Raw genomic sequence first — 12,034 nt, 5'->3', positions numbered from 1 at the left:
CAGTATTTGTTTATTTTTCTTGCTATAATTTTGCTTAACCACATGGAATCGGTTAAGGCGTAAATAAAAGCTTCAGGTTAAAACGGAAAAATACGTTTTTATTTTGGATTTAACATTTGGATGAGACATGAAATGTGGTTCTGTTTGGACCTGATGGAGCTCTGGTACCGAGTGGAGGTCTAACAGAACCTCTGGTTCTGGCTGCTGCTTCATGTCACTGAAGGAGAGGAACCGGCCCGACCCGCTTTGATAAACTATGTGGGACCAGCAGGCCAGAACCCAGGAGGCTCAGCGGGTCTGAACCCGAGGTTCTGCTCACATCCACGAGGTTGTGAAGGAACTCATGGTTAGCTTGTGGATGTCTCTAACTCACGACCAGAACTGGGGCCGGTTCTGGAGCCGGTGACCCAGCCCAGCAGAGGTTTCCTCAGGAAGCTGCTGGGAGGGAAGTTTTCTCGTCTCGCTGATCAAGATGGGAAACTTCCTGTAAAACTGTCCTGGATTTCAGGTTCCTCTGTGGTTCTGACCTAAACCTGGTAAAACAGATAAAACCCAAACCAACAGAACCTTACCTGGTACCAGATGTCTCAAACAGCCAGCGAGTGGAGCAGAGGAAACTCTGGATCGTCTCCCTGCCCTGTGAAAATTCGACGGATCGGCAGCGGTGTCATCAGCCTCACATCAGCACAAAGCCTGAGCAAGTCCCGACCTGAGACTCCCCGCCTCCAGCAACCAAACCCAGAGCAACTCAGCTGGAGCAGAGCGGCCGTCCTGCCACTTAAAGGGCCAGCGCCTCTTTTAGGGGGGAGGAGAGGGGCCACGCCCTGCAGGGCCTGCTGACGGAGACCAGATGTTCACAGAACCAGAATCTCACCGGACCAGAACCTCTGCTGTCATCCAGACTCAAAGTTCGCACATAATCAGAGGAAGCGGCTCTGAGCTTCATGACAAAGGGTGTAAATACTTATGGAAATGTGATTTCTTGGTTTTCTACTTTTAATAAATTTGCGTAAAATTCAAAACCCTCTTCCACATCATCATACTGGAAAAGCTGGAACATTTCAGCATGTGGAGAAAGTGAAACACTGTGAATGCGTTCTGGATGTTTATCTCAGAACAAAATCAATAAAATGTCATTTAGGTTCAATTCTTTTGAATATTTAACGCTTAGTTTCCTCATCCTGGTTGCACTAAAACCACTTCTGTTTGTTTTGCTCTAGATCTCTGATTTCTTTTCTGTTTTAGTGTTAAATGACTTTAATGTTCATGATGACACTAAATATAGCCTGTAATGCTACTCTGTGACTTTCCTCCAGTCTTCACCATAACCCTGCACTGTCTGAGCATTTTAATAAGCTTTGAGTTCATTTAACAGAGTATTCCAAAGCTGGGAGAAATGTTCACCACAGCATCAGGCTGCGCTGATGTTCATATTGTTACTTCCTCATTAAACAATGAAGTCCTTTGAGAAAGAAGCTGCTTACCACAGGTCGGCCCCCTGGTTTAATTCAGAACGCTAGAAAACTGGAGGAAATGCCACTACATTATTACTTTAAATTACATTATCACAATGTGTTTTAAAATTGTAATATTACAAATTACATTGTTATAATGCTTAATAATTAGTACTTGGAAGAGTAAGAACAGTACGGGAGCTAGGTTCACTCAACTTCAGCTGAGATCAACAGAGTTAGAAATCTGATTCCACATCTTTTTTTTCACACAACTCATTCCTTTAATTTTGAATCTCACTTATTCCTGAATGTCAGACTTTAAATTGTAAACAGGAATGATAAAAATCTTCCCCAACTTTTAGCATCTGTGAACTGCTGACATTTCACTTTTATTACACTCATTGTGCAGGATGATCAACAGGCTACCAGCACTTATGTAACATTCTGTTGTGCCACATCTGTTCACCTCTGATATATTATTGCAAACATTAGGGGTTATAAATTGTAGCTTTCTTATGTTAAAACAAAGAAACATCAAGTTTTGAAAACAGACGTCTTATGTTTCCTTCCCACCAACCCAAATCCTTTCCTGTTTCATTTAAATAAATTAAAGAAAACTTGCAGCACATAGATGATAAATACACAATAAAATCACCAATTGCATAATTTGCATCACATTTCTAAACTATTTAAACTTTTTTTGTATAGATATACTTATTCAGAATGTACAACCATACAAAATCTACATCCAGTGTACAATACTACATTCTTTTTGGGGGGAGTTGAAAAAAACAACTTCAGAAATAAAACCCACCCCCTCTCTCCATGTAGCAACACATTCGGTGGTTTTACATTTAGCGCTACACATATTTTTGAAAGGCCAGATGTGACGATCCCCTCCTGTCCAGTAGGTGTCTCTAGTCCATTGTGTTTTTTCTTGTTTCTGTTCAGGAAGCAGGTAGATGGGCTGATGGGCTGAACACACCGACAGCTGATAAATACTGACATCTAGTCAGTCACCGGCCTGCTTGATTCCCCTCCAGACCAGGCCGGAACGAGCAGCATTGGCCCACACTTCTCTCTGACTGGCTGTGTCGGTCTCCCAGAGCATATTTTTTCATAAAATAAATTCCTGTTACTTTAGATCCGCTCGTCTGTCTCCCATTTTTGTCATCGCCTTTGAGCTGGGCGTGACACAGAGTTAAGAGAAAAGAAATACAATAAATATTAAAATAATTTAAACAAGACAGTAAAGATCAATACAGATCAGTCTCTCAGATCTAATCTGGTTAGAATGTCCAGGAAGGGAGTCCATATCTGGTCAAACTTAGCCAATGTCCCACATATCGAATGGAGAATTTTTTCAGAAGTGCAGTATAACAACAGTTAGTTGATCCAATATTTATGGTTTGGAGGCTCCATAGATTCCAATTTTAAGTATACACTTTTTTGCTGCAGATGATGCTAACAAAACAAAGTATTTCTTGTAAGGATATCATTTCAAGGACAACATCTCCAAGTATCCAAATCCTGGGGTCAGCATCTAAAGAAAGCCCACAAATAGCTGATGTTGTCAGAATTACATTATTCCAGTAGGTTTGGAAGTGCACACAACACCAAAGCATATGAAGAAGATCCCCTACAGACGTCTTATGATTTGATTAAAAAAAAAAAAAAAAAAGAAGCAAATTTAATGTAATGTGGACGTGAGCGGAGTCCCCTCTTGGTCAGACACAAGTAAATTATTACAGTAAAATACAGGGAGAATGTATGTAATTCACTCTGAATCTGTCTGAATAATTAGATAGAACGTATTACATATTTATATGATGTGCCTAGTATGGAATATGTTTCTTCTATTTGGCAAAGTGCCTTGAAGCAACATTTGTAAACAAACAGAACAGAGTTGAAATGGAAAGATGAATACAAGCTGGTTTGTGTGTAAAAACTGGTAGATTTTGATTACAAAAAAAAAAATTATGACAAAGTTATGGATGAGCCTAAAATGAGTCAGGCATTTTGTCGGAGCTACATTCCCTGCTCAGACTATATTCTCAGTTGTAACCATGTGGTAGCGCCTACAAGTTGATCCTCTCCAACATGGCGGCCTTGTTGACGTAGGAGTCCATGAACTGGGGAAAACCGGACGACTTTTATTTTGGAAACTAAGTAAGCGGAAGTCGTATTCCTCCTACCTTATGTCCCTGTCCAACATGTCTCCCTCGCAGAGGAGTCTGTGTCAGTAGTGTGGGTTTTTTCTCCGTGGATCCTCCGCCGTGTGTGAGTATTCCCGTGGGTTTGACGTGTTTTCGGCGTGTCGCAGCGCCGGCAGGTGTGTATCCTTCGGTGCCCGCGGTAACAAGGTCACCGGATCCCGCCCTGAGCTTCAGGCTGGGAACATGGAGGTAGCTGACCTGTTTTCAGAGGAGGTGTCCGGCGGCGCGGCAGCGGACTGGGCAGGGAGCTCGGTTCTTGGTGTCGGAGTGTGGACCGTGAGCGGTAGAACAGCCGCTGGGTTATTTTACCGGTTCCGCAGCCTTCTCTGACGCCACCAACAGAACCAGGCTCTGGTTTGATGAACATACCTCACCGACCTTTGGGGGTCTGACCTACTTTAATGTTCGTCCTCAAAAGGAGCCGTTTCTCCTTTCGGTTCTTCACGCATCTCTTTATTTTAAGTGACAAACCAACTGGGACTTTTGACATGAATCCAGTTAAGATTACCGTCTGAGTTTGGGGCGCTCTCCTCTGCTGTGATTTCCTGTTTTGATTCCACGCGACAAAAAATGACATTTGTGTCGCGAGGCCAAAACGTATTCAAATGATTTCGGACAAATGAAAATGTTTTTCAGCAGAGCTGTTGGTTTAATTTTAAATCCCAGTTAAATAGAGCATGTAAATTTACAACAGGTCAAAATGAAAGTAAAATTTTAAATTACAATAATTTCTGGCAGAAAATAGAAATATATGATCCATAAGTCATGAGCACTAAGAGGGGGAGCATTTGTAGTTTGAATTCAGAAATTAAATTAAATTAAATTAAAAAAATATGTTTTTTCTCCTGAAAGTGAAAGGTTTTAACAAGTCAGACTATCCAAGAGCTGTTGTGGATGTTGATGCTATAGCTAGGAAGGATCTCCAGTAGCAGTCAGTCATGCAACGACCCTGACAAGTCCTCTGACTGAAGTCTGTTGCTATAGTCATCACATGCTAACAGCTCAGTACCCTGGCAGCAGAGACCATTTTCCTGGATGACCTCATCAGTTTTGTCCACTGGTGCTGCTGCCCATAAATAACGCTGCGCGTTAAATGGTTTATTTTAATTCAGTATTCCGAACCTGAGAGAAAATGTCATCAGAACCAACGTAGCAGAGCTGCTCCACCATGCTGCCACCTCATCAGAACCTCACTCTTCTTTACTGGAAATATTTCCCACCTTCACCAGTCATAGTGACTTAAACCAGTGAGGACGTAGTAACTGCTGGTACCAGATTCCAGGCCCATTCAGCAACCAGCTATGTTTTCCTGTCTTCCCCATATTGAGGAATAGCTCAGAGGAACTGGGTTCTATAGAACCCTCCCTGGGTTTGGGTAGCTGTCCCCTAACCGCTCCTGTTCTGTGCGGCAGGTCAGCACTGGGCCAGCAGGTCGAGTTAGCCAGAACCCAGAACCGCAGCAGCATCATCAATGGTGTGTTTACATCCGAGAGTCGTCACGTTCTGCTGTGTCCGCTCAATGACCTCTGACCTCCTCAGCTGGCATCACGGTGAGTGTTTGTAGCAGCTACTTCTGCTACTGTAGCCACTGTTGCTAGCTGCTGCTCGCTGCTAGTAGCAGCAGCTAGCAACAGCAGTGGCTACAGTAGCAGCTAGTAGCTGCTGCTGACCTGGCTGTGCTGCAGGCTGCACCTGCATGGCGTTTGCGAAGCTGGGAGGAGCGTTCTGCCAAGCTCAGCACCTGCTGCTCATCGTGGACAAGTGAAGAGGAGGACGCGCCGTCTCTCCCAGGTCAGTGACTCGGCACTGCAGCTGCAATGCATCATGGGTGATTACTAATGAGCGAGGCGTTTTCAGGTCCAACCCGCCGTCCTGTCGAAGACATATGAAGACGAGCCAATTGTCAGCCTGTGCCGTGTTCTGGAGGCGGAGCTTCTGCTGCCAGCCAATCCTCGCCGCTCCTTCTTCTCTCTAGAGGAAGAGGCCGATCCAACGGCCAGTCTCTGTTGCCAACTGCTGTCTGTCCCGCTGGTTCTAATCCAGTTGCTGGTTTTGATCCGCTGCTAGCAGCTAGTCGGTCCAGACGGTGAAGATGAACCGCCCAGCGCCAGTGGAGATCTCCTTCGACTGTCTGCGTTTCCTCATCACGCACAACCCCACCGATGCTCAGTTGGGGAAGTTCATCGAGGTATGGACCTGACCTCCTCTCTTCCTGGTAGTGGTTCTGGTTCTGACCCGCTCTGTCCTCCTGCAGGAGCTGAAGGCGTACGGCGTCACCACCCTGGTGCGGGTTTGCTCTGCCACGTATGACCAGGCGCCGCTAGGCCAGGAGGGCATCCAGGTTCTGGTGAGACCCGACAGATCCTCCTGTCGCGCCGACCAGGTTAGCCTTCCTCCTCCTGAACCGCTTGTCTCCGCAGGATTGGCCGTTCAATGATGGCTCCGCCCCCCCGGAGCAAGTGGTCGATGATTGGCTGAACCTGCTGCAGGTGAAGTTCAGGGAGGAGCCGGGCGGCTGCGTGGCGGTGCACTGCGTGGCCGGACTGGGCCGGTCAGTAAAGCATGGAAACACACCGTCACCATGGAAACCACTTGCTCATTCCGACAGATCTGACGTTCACATAATCAGTAGTTGTGCAAAAAAATCAAACCTTAAAATGAAAATTAATGCTGGACAAAATCAAACTGAAAAGTGAATGTTGAAGAAAAGTAAAATGTTAAAGCCTGCAGGCATGAAGGTCCATGAAGGAACGCTGAAACACTGACTGCTACAGCTGCGCTGATGCACAACAGTGACAGAATCAGAACGCACTCAGAGAGACGGGTCAGCTAACGCTAACGCTGTGAATGAACCAGAACCAGGCTGAGTCCTGCTGCAGGCCAGAGACCCATTTCAGCTGAACCTGGACCTGATGGAGGTTCTCTTAAAGGTTCTGTTAAAGGTTCTGTACTGACCCGGCTGTGTCTCCCCAGCGCTCCGGTTCTGGTGGCTCTGGCGCTGATCGAGTGTGGGATGGAGTACGAAGACGCGGTCCACCTCATCAGACAGTAAGGGATCTTCTGTTGGTGCCGGTTCTTCTGCTGGTCCGGTTCTGACCGGATCTTCTTCTCTGTGTGCAACAGGAAGCGGCGCGGCGCGCTGAACGCCAAGCAGCTGCACTTCCTGGAGAACTACCGACCCAAACTCTGCCTGCGCTCCAAGGACGCCAATGGCCAGAGCTGCTGTCTGCAGTAGGCCCAACGGAACCGGGTCGGCAGAACCCTCTTCATGGAAACCAGTTTTGATTCATTCCTCATGCAATTCAGACCCGGTTCTGATCCGTTGGTTCTCACAGGTCTCAACCAGCCTCTGTCTGCTCCTATAGCTCCCCTGCTGCTCAGTTTGACCTTTGACCCCTCCTCATTCCTCTGGTTCTGATCCAGAAAAACCCAAAAATGTTGAATAAAGTTGTTTATGCTGAAACTTTTCTAGCAATCTGTCCAGAACCTCCAGTACCCGCCCACAGGTCAGCACAGCCAATCAGCTGATACCGCATTGGTTGCTATTGGATTGCCTTTTCCATGGAAAGTTCTTTCACTTCCTGTGAAATAATTTAACATTGACCTTCAAAATAAAGTTACAAACTAAATATTCAGGATTCAGTTTGTGACTAAAAATATGGTTAACGATCCAAAAACGGCAGCCATGTTGGACCCGACCCGAAGGCCCATAGAACCCGGCCAGCTGCAGAAAGGAGGCAGAAACACACCAGGTTCTTCTGATCCAGTCCGGCTCTGGATCAGATGAGGAACAGATAGGATTCAGAACCGTCTCTGAAGTTCTGCAGAACCGATCCAGGAGGTCCAGAAGAACCAGAACGTCTTCAGGCCTCAGCTAAGGTCAGAGGTCATGGTTTAAGATTTCCTCCAAGGGTCACTCCTGCTGTGGAACCTCCATTGAGTCAAACCAGGTGAAAGGTCATCCTCTGAGTAATCAGCGGTGGTTAGGGTGAAGGCACCGTGGACACATGGCAGCAAGTGACTGATGTCCTACAGCACTGTCTGGACTGCAGCAGAGTTACTGTACCAGAACCAAAACCAGACCTTACTGGGTTTCAGGTTCAAGCTAAATATTTAGCTAGCTAGTGTTAAGGAAGAATATTCTAAATTAGTTAACTTTGGAAAAAGTCTGGCTCTCTCTTCCTCTGGATCCCAGGTTCTCTCGGCGGGCCGCGTGTGGCCACAAGGAAAACAACAATGCGTGTTGACGTCACAGAATTACAGAATTTAATCCAATATAAGACCATGCATAAACTTACACCAGAAACTGCAGAACAACGGAGACATACATTCATTTACCTGACATAAATGGAAAGAAGAAGAAAAGCAAAGACGTGCAAAGACATCTTTTGAGAGTTGCAAGAACAAAATCTGATTTGTTACTTCTGTGTAGAAAGTTTTATCTTCTTATCTTTAATTTATTCAAATAAGGCATATCTTTGCTCATCCAACCAGGAGCTATCTCTGACCCTCTATCTGAAGCCTAAAACCCCTGCCATGTTTACGGCCTTTCACAGATGAGTGTGAAAAGCTACAACTTCCACTGTATTGTTTTCCCACAAACAAAAGGCAGTTCAAACGATCCTAGCAAACCATCTGCTGTAACTACAGGTAACATAAAGGTCAATAGGCCAGAATAAGTTACTAATTTCAAACCACAATTAGGCCATTTGGATCAAGACATGTTAAGTTTTAAAACTAGCTTATTTTAAATTTATTTTCTCAACACTAGCTAAGTTTGTTCATTTGGATTCCCATTATCCATCTGTCAACATATTAAAAAACATTTATTACAGTTGCACTTAGCATAATGCTGGCAACATAAAAATAGAATTGTAATAGTTTATTTGTTAAATAATTAAAGAGAATTCTTTGAAAAGCTCCAATATTTCAACATAAATGAGGCAGCTGTTGATGTTAATTCAGTATTTGGAGGTGTGGCCAAAACGAACTGAACTGTTAGTTCATTTCTTCTCCCAACATGAATGAAACCACGGGATGAAACTACAGGCAGGGTTCAACAGAGCTAGAACGCAGAAAATTGATGTCATCGTTCACCAAAAAAGAAAAACTCTACAAGAGATAATCCCAGTCAATGGGAGGAAAGCCAGACAAGCGAGATTTTAAGAGTGTTATGACTTAGGAAGGATTTAGTTTGAAGCTAAATAGTTAGCTTGCTAGGTAAATCCCCTGGGTGCTGGTTGTTGCTGTGCTGGCCTCCAGTGAACACCAGAGGGCGACACTGAGGATTATAACCAGCTGAACTCATCCATCATCCCAGAACTAGGTCCAGAACGGTTCTGATGGGTCAGAACCACCAGGTTGGCAGCAGCAGCATCATGCTGAGGGGTGATCTGATCAAGGCCAGCAGAGGAACGTCTCTCAGCTAACAGCGCTAACTTGTCCATGTTTTCAGCAGGATGATCCATAAGCAGAACCACCCGGACCGGGACATCAGGTATCAGAACCTCGTGCTGAAAGCCGCCTGCCTTTTATACCAAATAAATAAAAACGGAATAATACAAATTTCAGCTGCAGCTGCTGGCTCTGCCGGCAGAGGGCGCGCTGATCAGCAGCATCGATCCGCGATCGATACTTCTCTGGGTTTCTGCAGCCTTTCTCTTGGGGAGGAAGGAGAGGCGTGTTCGGAACCCTGACCCCTTTAGGCCCAGAAGGTCCTGCGGTTGCTGTGGGTTCGGAACATCAAACTGGGTCATTCCTCTGGTCAGTGAAAGCTGGAGCGGCGGTCCGGGCGGGCCGAGAGGGAGCAGCTCCGGAAGGAAGGAAGGGAGGGTTCGGGCTGCCTGAGAAAGTTCGGCGGAGGTTCGGGTATCTGGTTCGGTTCGGGACATAAACTGGACGCGGTAAAAGGAGGAACTGATTCCCACCGCAGCGGCAGAAATGTTACCGGTAAGTCTCCCCTTCGGTTCCGACCGACACTGACGGAAACTAACGGGAAGTAACGGAAACTAACGGAAACTAACGGAAACTAACGGCCGGGTAGATCCGCCGCTACTGGACCAGAACCAGAGTCTCTAAAGTGAGTACTGTGACCCCCAGGGGCCCCCGGCCGTCTGGTACCAGCAGGTGTCCGGGTTCTGGGCCCCAGTGTGGCACACTGCCCAGGGTGTCTCAGCCTGGGGCGCTTCATTTAAATAATAATAATAATATTGTTTAATGATTAAAGGAGCATTCCTTTCTTCTTCATCACCACAGAATGAAGTCCAAAGTGGGACTGGGGGCCATTTGTGGCTCCATCATGGCTGACATTTGGACTACCAGCACATTAAGCAGAAAATCCTTTTTTGTCAGTTTTTAGTATCGCTTTCTTCAAAATTAAATCCTCTTATTAAAAGTTGAAACGCTTTCCCAGCAACCCGTTCAAGCTGCTTCCTGACTGGGAATGAACCCAGAGCAGGGCCGTGCAGAGACCACTAAAGGGGCTGGTGCTCAAGCACCCCCTAATGCTGAGTCAGTGGTTGCTATTGCGACAGCATCCTGTCCGGTTGGTAGGGACGTGGTGGGGTGGCCAAGAGGGAAACTCTTTACGTTTACTGTAAGAGAGCGGCTTGACTTCCTGTCTCCTATCTAATGGCAGAGAGAGGAAACGGTAAAGCTCCGGCTTTTAATGGCTAGTGTTAGCTTTTATGCTAACTATTGGTGACATGTGTGCTTTTATTTTGGTAGGATTCTCGTGATCATAGCTATGGTAACGAACCTCAGATCTACATTTAACGGCAGAAAAAAGGATGTAAAGGTTTAATGAGGTTAATAACTGGGACTGAAGGTTAAATGTTTATGGATCTGTGATCGGAAAACAATTATTTTTTTTTTTTTCCTGATTTCCTCGTTACGTTGGCGGATGATGCACTGAAAAAAGAGAACAGCTGATCCAACTTAAATGTATCTCGCTAATTGGTCAGAAGTTATCAAATTAAGTTTATCCAAGTTAATTTATTGGTTTTATTAAGTTATCAAGTTAAGCAAATGTAAATAAAGTATTTTTGACAATTAAAATGTAAACAATGATTTTAAAGTATGAATACTTCTGGACCGGACAGCAGGTTGGATCCTGATTGGCTCCTGCTCTGTGATGATGATTTTTATTATCTGTTGCTGATCTGCCAATCAGACCTGGCCTTGTGTTTCCATGGCTACAGCTGATCCTGACGGTTTACCTCAACGACACCCAGCAGATGCTAACTGAGGTCCCTGTTACCACGGCAACCAGAGTGACCGACGTGGTGGAGTTCTGCAAGGAGGCGGGCGAGTCCGAGTGCCACCTGGCCGAGGTCTGGAACGGTCACGGTGAGTGGAACCGGGACAGAACCGGGTCGGAACCAGGACCGGTGCAGAGCCCCTGGCACACGGCGGTCTGTGTGACGTTCCTCTGATGGCGCTGGGATCAGGGGTCTAGGTCCAGGTTCTGGTTCTGGTGCAAATGTTTGCTAACGTTTCAGCAGCCACATTTCTGTCAATAACTTGAATATTAATAAAACTGGAAATTATTTCACTGATAACAGAAAAATATTGTTATGTGTGAAACAATCTTCCAGTTTATTTAGTCTGATAAGGTCCATCAGAACCGCATCAGAACCTCAAGGCAAGGATCAGTCTGCTGCCTCCAGAAAGTGACGCCATCTTGTCTTCCTCAGAGCGTCCGCTCCCTCAGGAGCTGCTGCTGCTGGATCTGCTCAACGCCTGGGGGGCCCGGAGGCCCGAGGTCCGCTACTACCTCAGGCACCGCCCCTTGTGGCCACCAGGTAGAACTACAACACCGCCCCTTGTGGCCACCAGGTAGAACTACAACACCGCCCCCTGTGGCCACCAGGTATAACTACAACGCCAAACTCACCTGGTAGAAAACTGCAGGTTGAGGTTTTATAGTGAGTTTTGGAAACAGCAGCCCATTCTGGGCGGGGTGGTCGGGTCAGCACCAGGGTCAGTACTGTCGGGTCACATGACTCATCTGGCCCTCGATCCTTTGAGTCTGAATGAGATTTTGTTGTTTGTTCTGCAGGAAACCCGCTGACCTCGGATCAGAACCGGACCTCAGTGGCAGCAGAGAGCGATGATGTAAGTATGTCGCGTTCTTCGCTCCAGAACCAGCAGCTTAATCAACAACCAGAACGCTGCAAACACAACAGAGCCTCCTGATGGTTCTGGATCTGTTTGCTCTGACATCAGCCTGCAGCTCCATTAGAACCCATCAGGCTGGACCAGAACCAGAACACGTGCAGGTAGAATCAGATGGATGATCGGAACCCGATCATCATGACGGCTTATATGATCTAGTCCAGTGGTTCCCAAACTTTTTCTTCTGCA

General features: G+C 46.2%; 2 protein-coding genes across 3 annotated transcripts in view; both read left to right on the top strand.

Moving 5' to 3' along the window:
- Window positions 1-3,627: 3,627 nt before the first annotated feature.
- Window positions 3,628-7,301, top strand: LOC106940789 (protein tyrosine phosphatase type IVA 2-like). 2 transcript variants are annotated; one of them, XM_015023616.1, is made up of 8 exons: window positions 3,628-3,734; window positions 5,102-5,220; window positions 5,356-5,461; window positions 5,528-5,858; window positions 5,925-6,017; window positions 6,091-6,221; window positions 6,644-6,718; window positions 6,794-7,301. In XM_015023616.1, the coding sequence occupies exons 4-8, from the start codon at window positions 5,763-5,765 to the stop codon at window positions 6,903-6,905; spliced, it is 507 nt and encodes a 168-aa protein (XP_014879102.1). In that variant the 5' UTR covers window positions 3,628-3,734; window positions 5,102-5,220; window positions 5,356-5,461; window positions 5,528-5,762; the 3' UTR covers window positions 6,906-7,301. The 2 variants fall into 2 exon arrangements, with proteins under 2 accessions (XP_014879102.1, XP_014879103.1); XM_015023617.1 differs by having other exon boundaries at window positions 5,083-5,220.
- A 1,921-nt stretch (window positions 7,302-9,222) lies between these two features.
- The window catches only part of LOC106940787 (apoptosis-stimulating of p53 protein 1-like), a 36,763-nt gene continuing 33,951 nt past the window's right edge, over window positions 9,223-12,034 (top strand). Inside the window, exons 1-4 of the mRNA XM_015023613.1 lie at window positions 9,223-9,619; window positions 10,870-11,017; window positions 11,365-11,472; window positions 11,730-11,784. Coding sequence (XP_014879099.1) covers window positions 9,611-9,619; window positions 10,870-11,017; window positions 11,365-11,472; window positions 11,730-11,784 — 320 coding nt within the window. The 5' untranslated portion in view covers window positions 9,223-9,610. The remainder of the gene's footprint in view (window positions 9,620-10,869; window positions 11,018-11,364; window positions 11,473-11,729; window positions 11,785-12,034) is intronic.

Source organism: Poecilia latipinna, unplaced genomic scaffold, assembly GCF_001443285.1.
Source record: "Poecilia latipinna isolate Pla-1442-1.1 unplaced genomic scaffold, P_latipinna-1.0 Scaffold3360, whole genome shotgun sequence".
Classification (NCBI taxonomy): Eukaryota; Metazoa; Chordata; class Actinopteri; order Cyprinodontiformes; family Poeciliidae; genus Poecilia; species Poecilia latipinna.
Note: the sequence above shows the minus strand (reverse complement) of the source record. Positions and strands in the feature narration are given on the sequence as shown.

Excerpts from the sequence above, each read along its gene's own strand:
- LOC106940789 (XM_015023616.1), top strand. The coding sequence starts at position 5,763 with ATGAACCGCCCAGCGCCAGTGGAGATCTCCTTCGACTGTCTGCGTTTC. Across the intron at positions 5,859-5,924 it reads AGTTGGGGAAGTTCATCGAG|GAGCTGAAGGCGTACGGCGT; the intron begins GTATGGACCTGA and ends GTCCTCCTGCAG. Across the intron at positions 6,719-6,793 it reads GCGGTCCACCTCATCAGACA|GAAGCGGCGCGGCGCGCTGA; the intron begins GTAAGGGATCTT and ends TGTGTGCAACAG.